The 12,502-nt window shown below is 35.0% G+C and overlaps 1 protein-coding gene across 4 annotated transcripts in view; it reads right to left on the bottom strand.

Moving 5' to 3' along the window:
• The window catches only part of LOC150094339 (four and a half LIM domains protein 2-like), a 235,278-nt gene that overhangs the window by 74,041 nt on the left and 148,735 nt on the right, over window positions 1–12,502 (bottom strand). The window contains exon 1 of one of the 4 annotated variants that reach the window (XM_090412371.1): window positions 6,714–6,825. The exons of the other annotated variants lie outside the window; for them this stretch is intronic. Within the exon in view, the coding sequence (XP_090268497.1) occupies window positions 6,714–6,719 (6 nt within the window). The 5' untranslated portion in view covers window positions 6,720–6,825. Of the gene's footprint in view, window positions 1–6,713; window positions 6,826–12,502 lie in introns of those variants that run through there. 4 annotated transcript variants of the gene reach the window in all.

Raw genomic sequence — 12,502 nt, 5'->3', positions numbered from 1 at the left:
GTGGTTATTATGTATGGTTGTTTAGTCGTGAATTCTCCACAGGTTTCATTGTACAATAAAGACAAGTAGAGTGACTTAGCCTGGACAGTCATTTTCTAAGAAAAGTTTGCGAGCGTTATGTGTGTATATAAAACATCATTATTTTAATTTTTCGAATCAGTTGATTTAGTTCTTTAGAATTATTCTGATCTATACGATAGAATTTCTTACTGTGAAAACAGGGAGGAGATTATAAATTTATTTAACTGCATAATGATCGACAATGACGCGGTATTTTAAACTGCCTCGGTTTGTGTAAAAAAAACTATAGCGCATATGACATGTCGATTCGTGTTTTGGCTTATTTACTTCAAACATATTTGCTTTGCCGAATTTTGCTAAATACGGACACGATTCTACCAAATCTGAAACTAACAGACACATTTAAAAAGATCATAAATAGCATTTCGTTGTTCCATCGTCAGTGCGAAATTATTAATACCGACTGAAACTAACTTTGAAAGACACGGGCACCTCCTTGCACGTACCCTAAATTTTATTAAATTGCAAGATATAATTTCTTCATTTCGACACGGTTTGTCCATTTGTGCCCTCCACGAAAGCTTTAACCGAAATAAAAATTCAGTATTGGTCAACAGGTTGGCCAATACTGAATCATGTCAGTAAAATCCGTCCAGTGGAAATACTGGATTATCTAGCGTACAAACGAACTAAACAACTCGTATGTGATTACGTACTTTGCGAAGCGCATCCCAAACTGTCGCTTTGTTGTATGAAATAACCAGGGCATATTTACTGAAAGTTTTATTTCAAACTCGGAAAAAAATATTTTTTGGCCTTTTTATGATATTGGATTTCAAAGTCGAAAATGTATCAGGCCTCAATATTTGCAATGTACAATTCAACTGAACTTTAGAATTTTTATCTGCTTGTCATTGTAAATAGATCTTCTGTAGTTTTTTTTTTTTTCATCAGAGAGAAAAATATCCAAAAACATGCTTCTAGTATGAAGGATCTGACCAGTCAGTTGGGTCTAGAGAGAGAGATGTTGATTTATTAAGTTATCGGATTCGTCTATTACAATCAGCTCTCCAAGGAAGAGATGATTTTAGAAGTATACTTTCTTTTAATTATATAATTTTTATAATATAAAAATTCTCTTACGTTTTAATATTCTGTTTATTTTCTTCATAGGAATTTATTCCGAAAAAAGTTATCTTTTACTTTTGGAATTAACAATCCTAAAGTAGGTGAATATGGTTAGATGAAAAATAGATCGCTTTATTGAATCAGAGTCGATACGTTCCACCGAGTAAAATTGTGGCTCATCTCCAAATGCCAAAGGATGTTAGCCATTACCTGATAGTTTGTTCTGATAGCTCTCTTGGGGGGTAGGAATGGGGACGCTTGGGAATTTGCCTTCGTTATCATGTCTATATGTCTGCACCTGCTGTGTTGACAAAAGGAAGGGTGTTACGTTGCACGCGACGCGAACAAAGCAACCAATATCTCCTTTAGAGTGCGTGGCCCATTATTTCTTTTGCTACACGTGTCACGTGCGCGTTTGCTGCGGAAATATGTTCGATGGCTTGTCTTAGGAGGCGTAGCTGAAATAAGAAATGCTATTGTCAGAAGTAAAAGGTCACGAAATTTGTTTCAAATTTAGGTTTAGGTAAAATGACATCTTTAAGAATTCTGCTTGTATCGTTAATACATGAAAGGATTTTTAGCACAGAAGAATGTCAGGTAGAATATGAAATATGCGGATGCTGGCGTACTGGAGACATGTAAAGGAGGATTCGATAATGGATCGTTCTTGAATTATATCACAGAAAATATCATTTTTTTTAACTCGAATTCAGATAGATATGACAGGACATGCTCTTTATACTTGTAAGATAGTTCTCAGATCAGTTCGGCCTATGATGAGAAGGTGGGAAGGGGTGTGAAGGAGTTTGCAAAGTAAAAACTCGACTTTCTTCGTATGAAGATCACTCAATTAAAAAAAATTCTCAGAAACAACCCTCAGTCTCAACGGGATTTGATGGAAGTGGTTTCATCCAATTGGCATGCTTTCTCTGATACAAAATTTATAGAGGCTACGCTATTAAGACACAGCAGACTTTCGAAATAAAGGTTAGCTATCCATTTCCATAGGATTCATCTCCTAATGTACACATGGTATAGTGTGGACTGGACCTACATGCATGCTTAAACAAAGTATTTGCCATCAGACATGTTCTGAGCAAATGCTGGATGTGTGAGTATGAATATAAAATTTAACAGCATATGCACTTGTTAGATCTTTTTAAGTGTCTGCAGTAAATATAACGACTCTCGTTACGCCTGAAAAAAAATCCGATTATTTCAAAAATCGGCATTTTGCCAACTAGTCTATCAAAGTGCATTTTATTAATATTGGATATATAAAATTCAATAAAAGCGTTATTTAGTGATCAAAATGATTTCGAGTAAATTTCATTTTTTTCCCATGCGAATTCCATTAGTGAAAGAGTGATAGTCTATAATGCCTTTGTATGTTAAGTACCCTTAACATACAAAGACGTCTGTGACACGTCTTTTGTTTATTGCACCAAAATTGATTTTGAATTTTGGTTTCACATATAAATACAACCGAATATAGACGCTAGACAATCTTGTGCCTAAAAGTTGCCAACGGCGTGTATCGGCTATTTCGTTTGCGTTTGCACAAATTCATCATTATTTTTCAAATAATGCTGAATTTGATCCAGCAAATCACCCTCGCCAAAAAAGTTGGCAGAAAAACGACCACTTTCTGATTTTTAATTGGTACGTTAAGGGGTTATGTGGGTTAAGGGTTTTATAAATAAATAAATTGAGATTTTTGTTATCTTCATTGAAATTAATCAATTAATTAACTCTGCTTTTAGGTGCGTTTCACAAATTGCGTCAGCACATTCGTTTGTGTACTTACACAAGTTATTCCAAAAGCTCTGGCTAATGGATTTTAAAATTAAAATTCAGAATTTCTCAAATTTGTTTGAGAAATTCTATGGAATCATTTTAATTTTTGTTTCGATATTAGATCAAATCATTTTCACATGAAAATATGACAAAACGCTTGGAAATTATATAAAGCAATAATTCTTATCTGGCTCTATGGAATTGACTGAAATTTGGTATTCAGGATGCATGCGCAAAATATATCCACTGAACTCAGTTTTAGTTATAATCGAAACGATTTCATTGACAAAAAGATTATAAATGATGGTGCATTCCTTTGTTTAATGCCCTTTGATATTTTTGATCTGGACTAATTTCAATAGAAACCGTTCATGAACAAAATTATGTCTGTAGTGTATTACCTAAAACTGCTTTGGTATTCGGTGTTATGATAATTATACATGAATGCTATTAAGAAAGGTATCATTTTATGATTGTGTCTGATCATTGAATCGCTCTGCATTGAAATACTTTTCGAAAAGAGTTGTTTAGTACAACGCACTATTTTCTTTTCTATTTCATAACCGTATAGTTATGAAATAGAACGTTTTTTCTGGAACCTCATTAGCTCAATCGGTATAGACGAAGCCCTTTGGTCGGAAAGACCTGGGCTCGTTCCTGTCGGTGACGTAAAAAACCTATTTCTGGTCTCTTTCGACTAAAGGTGAGTTAGCCAGTCTCAAACGCAGGTAGGGGTTTCTTTCACTCGGAAACTCAGGTTTTTCGTCCCCCAGAACAGGCAAACCGGCCAGTGAACACACACGTCTACAGACATAGGACACACCGCGAGGCATAGGACCAACCACCTTATCCTCGAGGTGGTCGCGATTGTGAAGTCTACAGCTAAAGAACCTCAATGGTTCGTGGAAAGCTTAAGACAAAACAAGGGATTTTTCTATCTGTTTGGCCCTTACATGCGCAGCATACACCGTATCATTCGGGATTTCAAAACCAAATCTGACGAAATAGGCCGTCGTTAATCCTTATGTGCGTAATCTATTTTATCTGTATATTGCGTGTGTACTTCTAACGGGCTTGGGGAATGAAAAAACAGAATTTCTAAGAGAAAAAAGTCTGATAAAAATTCTTCGCGTCCTAGACAGGATAATACGAACCCACGCGTTTTAATTCAAAGAGTATTGTCAATGCTGACTGAGCCACCAAGGCTAAATATAAGATTTACCTCAGTTTAAATATAGAATAAATTTTGGATTATATCCTAAATGTATCCTAGGTATATATGAAATATAGATTTTAAACACTCTAACATTAATTACTAGATACAATTAAAAATTCAAAGAAAAAGGAACAGATTATTTCATTTATTATTTTAATGAGTTGAAACGTAGAGAAAGAATGTTTAGTTACAAAAAACATCTTTAAATATATTAAAGATCGATTTTTTTGGAAATAATGGAATATTTTATAATGTATTAAATAATCCATTATACTTTTTTAGAGGGGTCGCATGTATTTTCAACATAATTTGTTTTCTTGAGTTGATTTAAATGTTCTTGAAAGGTTACTTGAGAATCGTGTCATCTCTTTAAATGCCGGTGCTACATTAAAAAAAATATATTAATTGCAAACGTCTTTAATAAATGTAATGTTTTTGACGAAACCATTTCTATCTGTTTCAATTCATTAAAATAACATCACCTCAGTGCATAAATTTAAAATGTAAAAATCGACTATTTTAAATTCCTAAAGCTATTAACTAAAACTAAATGTAAGGATGCATTATAAGATCTTTGTAGTTTTGATTTCATTGGTCTTATATGGTAGTGTGAAGGCGTTTTACTCCTAAAAATACATACGGGTAACCGGCATAATAAACTGACGTCTGAATCTTTGTTGCCTTGCTGTATAGTTCCAACCAGTTCCACTAACTTAGACGATTATAAAAGTAATAATACAAATTATATATTCATAACCTCTCGTATTTGATTATAGCTGTGCATACAAGCTACTTTTAACAATTCAATATTGGGAGAACCAACGCTCTTATCTTGTCCAAAACATAGGAAATAGTTATAACAGATTTTCATACTTAGCATTAACATAAGACTTGTATTTTTTCGTATTTGGTGTAATACACGAATGGAAGATGATAACGAGTTCTTTTTTAATAAAAACATATCATTACTCATCGGTTATCATCACTTTCGGTTTCGCTATTTATTCTCACTCGAAAATGGAAACGTGGTGAGAGAATCAAAGACGTTAACGGATGTTCGCGACTGGCGCTTATAATTAGCATTGCCTTAACTATTCGGTTTCTTTTAGAAACTGCCGACTACTTATTCTTCTTCATCTGTCATTGAGGTGACGAGTGTTGGGTATCACATGTTTAAAACCAGTGGCTAAATATGCAGTAGTGTCGAGAGTTTGCGTTCTCATCTCTCCTTACTCACTCGCATCTATGGATTGGTTGTCTTGTCAACGTTACTTCCAATATTTAAATAATGACTATCCACTACTTTATCGCGACAGAATCCGACAGGAAAAACGGAAACTAACTCAACTTTCTGATCAAAGACCCTTATAAATGATCCTCGCGTCCTGGATCGGATTTACATCCATATTATTAAGACCAGAATATGAATAAAGTATTTTCGTTTCCGTTTTGACAGACCGTGGCACATCAGCAGAACATAAATTCTAGTTATTGCTTTTAATTAATAAATGTTATATTAACAGTGGTTTCATTATTGTAATGGTACAACGAGTAATATTTACTAATAATTTAGTGAATAAATATACGAAGCAATAGACGAAATATATCCATATTTCGTCTATTTCATTCATCAGAAATTCGAGTGGAACCTCGCCTGTTTCGAAACTTTTATCGCGAATTCGCGATATTCATTGCATCCTACAATGACAGCTGTTGCTAAAACGAACATTATCCATGCTCCTCTGTCACATGGTTTGCTTAAAAAAGCTTGTGATAAGTATAAGTTACTTCCTGCATTCTATGTTCATCTGAAACGATTCCCATAATCCTCATTCATCTTACAGCTCACTTTACTATTTCAATCACTGCAGTTACTTGAATGAATTTGGAAGGATGCACTACGTGAAGAGTTTACTTTCCACGTAACGTGATTTAATACAAAATCTGGTATGCGTTTTGGTAGGAAAAGGAATCAAAATGTAATGTAAAAAGAAATGATGAATGTCGCATATTTACTTTCCATGTCATTGTGTGTTAGAGAATCAATTCTACGTTTTTATTTACTTTGGACTTTTTTCGAAGACTCTTTGAATTTGCGTGTAGATTCTGTGTGGATTACATTCATCAACATATTAATTTTAAACATTTATTTTAAATACATTTACTTTCTTCACAGTGACAGTACAAAATGGTTATTTGAAAGAGACTCGTTTGCGCGTATTAATGACAACCTCAACTAAAGTTCAGTATAAGTGAATTTGAGAAAGTTACAAAACTGTAAAGATCTGACATTACTTATGAAGATGCGACTGTTTAATTAACTTTGAAACTGTTGCCGACTTCTAAATATTATGTATTTTTAACATTCAATGAATAATGTACATATTTTACACAATGAAAGACTATAAAATTTACGCTAGCGAATTTCAAATCTTGTTATTTTTCATATCGATTAATATGAAAATATAATTACTGCTGGAAATAAAGGACTGCACGGACATCTAGCAGCGCAACTTTAACCAACAAACTACGAAGAAGAAGGAGTACTTACAGTCATTGCAATGCTGGTTGCTTGTTGAGAAGGTTCACTATTGATGCAGCGTAAGACGTCAACTGCTACCGAATGAGTGTTCTCTACCCTTCTATGCGATACATATGCGAGCTACACAATACTATAAAAAAAAAAGAGGATATGGTGACAGAAGGGATGTTTATTGCTTGACTGCTGAGTCATAATTCGTGACGTGCGTCCAAGTGGACGTAGAATGTTGTCGGACATTTTAAAGAAGGAAATGTTATATATAGCGGTTGTATGAAAGAAGGAAAGGCAGATTGTAAAAGCCAAAAAAGTGGTCTCCTTGGGCTTTTCTGACGTCTTCTTGTAGAGATGTTTTCACTTCCTGAATAAACATTACCAACAGAAGTTGGTGATGCATCAATTATTTTCTGTGGCCATAAATGCTTCATCCCATAAACTTGCTAACCCAGTTTCCAACGGACGACCTGCTGACTAATTTTGTAGAAAATTAATCTTATTTTTCTTAAAGAAAAGCACGGAGAAGGCATTCTGTGTGTTTCTATATTTAAAGTCAGAGCGGGGAGAGTGTCATTGAACAAGATAAAAAATTTAGGTGCTGTTTACTTCGATAAAATGGCGAAAAATGAGGAAATTCTTGCCTAAATTCTTTTCAATTCTGGGTCATCTGTTTTGACTTTGTATATATTCAACCTCTCACTAGATAACGGAAAAGAGAAGCAGTTTATTTCATATTCAAGTGAATTTTTCACTGAAAAGTATTTTGAACTTGTCAAAAATTATTCACCCAAAAATCCTCCTTTAACCCGTTATTTTTTTTTTATTTAATTTTCTGAATGATAGTATTTATTTATTAAATAATTCGTTGTAAATATCGATACTCGAACAGAAAATATACAATTATTATTTATGTTCACCCAATCATTTAACTATAGTTAGTTTTTATAAAGAATAACACAACTCCTGAATCTGCCTTCCGGCAGCTAGGAAATTTCAACCATGTGTCTGTTAAACCCGTAAAGCTACCAATGTCGATCGCACTCGCCTTTCCGATCGTAAAGAGTGTACTATATTACCGTGATTAGCTACAACTATATTACGAGATTTCCGCTCGACAGACCAGTTATGATATTTTTTATCAGTGCAGCCTGCGCTGTTGATAGTCATGGTTGATGTTTCGATTGTGTCCCTTTCCATAGAAATCACAACTTCACGTCGTGTCCTCCTCCTACACTGAACCCTGATAGCCACCTTGATCTCCTAATCAATCGTTTCCACATTGGCGTACCGAGATTTCTGTATGCATACCCTCGCTCTGAGCACTATTTAATGATGGTTTACGTTTACTTGATTTCTGCGTTTCTTGGTTGAAATAGCATCCTTACATTTCCATTGGCTGAACATTTTGGAAACATTTAATTTCGGAATTGATTTGTTTAGAATCAGAGACAAAGCAAATAAACACAAAGCATCCTGAAGAACAGGATTCAGGATGAAAAACCTGAGTTACTGGGGAAAAAATATGATTTTGGCGGCGCATTCTTTTAGAAATATTACAAACGGATAAGCTATTGATTTGGTATCCTATAATAATACTGTCTCGAAGTCTACAAGCCAGCCATTGACAATATACATTTCACTCCAGAGGTAAGGTATATATATATATATATATATATATATATATATCACACTATTTGCTCATCACACTATGGACACCATAGTGTAATGAGCAAATAACCATAGCGTCCACCTTAATAATATGCATGACCTCATTTCGCTGTGATGCTACGGGAATACAGCAATCCTACGGGACATAATTTCCACAAGCATAATTTCCAGTTTTCCAATTTCCAAAAAAAAATTTCCATTCTGGTCCATTATTCCTGTGGAAATGTTAATGAGGTCCTGGGTTGTTGTGGGATTGACTTCCCTTGATCTCACCCGACACTCCAGTTCAATCCACAGATGTTCAATAGGGTTGAGATTAGGGCTCTGTGGAAGCCAATCGAGTGTGGTGACATTCGTGTTCACAAACCAAATGCCTTGCTGAACGAGACAAGAGTCAGTTCTGTAGAAAAACGCCACAAAGTAGGAAGCATTGAATTGTCCAGAATGTTCAGATACCTCCCGGAGTTCAATGTTCGTGGCACCATAAACAGAGATCCAGAGCTAAACCAGGAAAAACAGGCCCATACCATCACACCGTCACCTCCGAATTTCACAGTTGGGTTACGCATTCTGGTAAGAGACGTTCACCGGGTTGCCACAACCCGTCCATCTGCTCGGTAGAGGGAGGTGGGGTAACGTGATTAGTTGCTCCATAGCACAGCTTTCCAAGCTCCCACATTCCGCTGCACACGCGGGTTCGGGTAATATTGGGCATATTGCATATTGCCGTCCTCCCATGGAAACCCATGTTGTGAGCCTCGGTTCTGAATGTTTTTGTGCAGATTCGTATTCCAGTCGATGTCTGGAACTCCGCATCCTACGTGTCGGCCGACGACTGGCCGGTTTTACATATTATCCTTCGCAGAACCCTACGGTCACTATCGGTGAGTTTGACGGGTCGTGCACTGCGGGTAGCACTTGCAGTTGACTCCCTGTGCTTCCATCTCAGTATGGTATTGTTGACGTGGGATGGCCCAATTTGTCAACAATTTGCTGAACGGATAAGCCTGCAGCATGACATCCTATCGCAACGTCTCTTTCAAACTCTTCCCTTCTTGCAGCATTTCACTTGACACGGCTATGCTAATTCACACCGGCTACAAACATGTGACTCGTTACATAGCACGATGCATCTTACCTATGGGGGTGTCTGTTGACTTCTTTGCAAGCAGTGTATAAGTCAGTGATGACAGAATTACACATTTTCATTTACTATTTTACAACGGGTGTTTCAATACTTATAACATCATATGCATCTACTGCTCGCGCTGTTGAATTCCGTATTAGGCAAAATCATTCTTCTACAGATAGATAATAATTAATAAGCGTAAGTACATAACTGTTCGATTTATTATGGAATCTTCCCGAGGCATTCAACTCTTCAAGCGACATAGGGCTTTCCAAGACAGATATTTAGAAGTCGGGAAAACCCATGTACAATTTGGTTTTGATTTTGTGAATTACTGAATTGTTTGGCATTTTAGATTATTGCCTTTGTTCAAAAGAACAATACATTGCTGTAATGCAGTTAATGCCATTGAAAAGGTGATACTGTACTTGGGAGTCGAGTTTTCAAGTCTTCTGTGCAGTTGTGTTGTAAAACTCGTAATACGAATAGTTTGAGGAAGGGTGATTTAGTTCGTTTAATCTAAATGTGGTAGTTTTGCAACTTTACGAAATCAGTGTGCTGTAAAAGGCATCGGTTATCTGACCAGCGTGAGTATTCCTTTAATACGCACGCTGGTCACGTTTTTAAAATAATTCAATTATTTTAAAAAACGGTTAAAATGAAATTTTAGTTGGTCTTAATGGCCGAGTGGTTAATGTATACTCTCTCACCAACAGGATACTGATTCGAATCATGTTGTGGGCATGGGGGGGGGGGGGGTGTTTGCGATTGCTCTTATGTGAGAAATGAATTTTGTCCCTCACTGTTTATTGGAGGCCCAAGGCATCCTAAAACATATCTTGTTTGGTGAGCGGAGTTTACTGAAAAATCTGAAAAAATAAATTAAATTAAATTAAAAATTCCTAGTCCCCCCGCACGGTGCTAATGATTTGTAGGTTTACAACTTCTTGGTAGTCGGCAATTACATCGAAAGCAATTCATTTTGAACTTTTTATAGTGTAACTTCCATCAGTACTGATAATCTCCAAAATATTCTCTTATGTGCTTTTATCACAAATACGGTTTTTTTTTATACGCAGTCCCTATAGGGAAGATTATTGTAAATAATAGTTTTAACTATTAGAATTCGTTAGAAAATTAAAAACAAAAACTTATTAGTAAACCTCAAGGACTGATAGTATAGGATGTAATACGAGTCACCTCTGTAATTTTTCATTGTTACTGCCAGCGTATAAAATTCTAACACTCTGGAGAATGCTAAAATATGCTGTAATCAAACTTTATTACAGACAGGAATCATTCACCCCATACTTATTACTAACTCTGTTAATGTGTAAAACTTGTCTTCTTTGCTTGTTCAAATACAATGATCGCGTGAAAATTTTGGAAGACATTTGATTTATAATGCCCGACCTTTTCCTTATCAGTTTTCATAATGATGCATTACATATTACTTAGTCCTAAAATAAATTAATCACCTCGCGTAACTGCGTTGATTGATGGTACACGAATAGAGGAATATTATAATAAGCAATATTCATTCCATTTGAAGTTCTGAAATAGCTTGAAAAATGTCCGTATTTGCTTAGAGAAAAATTTCGGAATTATCCAAAGCTTACCAATGCACTAATAATAAATAAATAAATAAAAATATAAATAACTCGGAACATGTCTGTTTAAGTGTACTGATTTCCAGCTAATAAACTGTTTGTTCATATTTAAATATCTCTTAAGAAGAAATAAACAAAATAAACACTATTGGTGAGTAATCCTCAATAGTGTTGATCACAATGGGAAAGAATCTTTCGGAGTTCGATAAACGGCTTTTTTTTTTTTTTTTTGTAGGTGCCCGCCTGGTTGGAGCCATAATTTTGAAAACAGCAGAGCTGACTGGTTTTTCAAAAGTTGCCATATCCCGGGTGTTTAATCAGTGTAAAAATAACCCACATTGCTTATCTAAAAAGCGGAACTGTGGTCGTAAGACAGTCTGCCAGGAACAAGATCGCCGTCGTCTGAGAAGGCTTGTACGGACAAACAGAATTTCCTGCTTGTGCAACAATTGATCAAAGCATTTAACGAAGGCTGTTCCTGACCCATATCTTGTCGAATGCGCAGGGAATTAAAGAGGGTATGTATTGACAGTCGCATGCTATACGTAAAATAAACGTTTCTAATTCCGTTGGTATTGAATAAATAAATATGTGAGCACGTTACTATTTACCTACTTTGTAGTTGTTATATCATCATGCATGACATGTGATTTAAAGTATATTAGCGAAATAAAAGCACACCTATTCGAACAGTATTTGTATAAAGGACTGATAACATGAACTACGTCAACTTATTCTAGTGTACGGAAGCAATATAAATCAGGAAAATATAAATTTTCCTAACCAAGGAAAATCGTTTGGAAAGTTAAAAAAAAATATACAAAAATAGTATATGCAAGAGAATTAAAACTTTAAAGAAGATGGACAAATATTGCAATATAAACACGTAAAATAAAATAACAAAATAGATTGCCTAGATGAATGTGTTAGTCATGATAGCAAAGTACCACTTTACTGGAGCTATTTTACAACTTCTCTTACGTACAGTATCAAGAAATGTTTTAGAATTAATTTTTAATACTAATATGTCTATCGGGTATTTCTCACATCAAGACGTACAGTTTTTATCGAATCAAAAGACTTGATTATGTTCAACTATAGAAAATATTTGTGACGCAAAACATTTTTTATAAATGATTAAGTCGGGTTTCAATTGAACTTTTGAAGTTTATTAATATTAGAAAGGTTATCTTACAAAATATATAGTTGTGTATACATCTCGATTCTAAATTTATGAATCAGTTTTTCACTGCATATCTTCAGTCGTACTTTCTTTGTTTAAAAAACACTAGTTTACTAGATTTCCTTTGTTATTCACTAATTATTAATCATTTCTTCTCTCAACACGAAAAAGCCGTTTTAATGGCGAACAAATAATTGCAAACAAATAAATCTGA

Source organism: Typopeltis vanoorti, chromosome 22 (genome assembly GCF_054136105.1).
Source record: "Typopeltis vanoorti isolate ZY-2024b chromosome 22, IOZ_Tvanoo_1.0, whole genome shotgun sequence".
NCBI lineage: Eukaryota > Metazoa > Arthropoda > Arachnida > Uropygi > Thelyphonidae > Typopeltis > Typopeltis vanoorti.
This window is presented reverse-complemented; position numbering and strand designations above follow the sequence as displayed.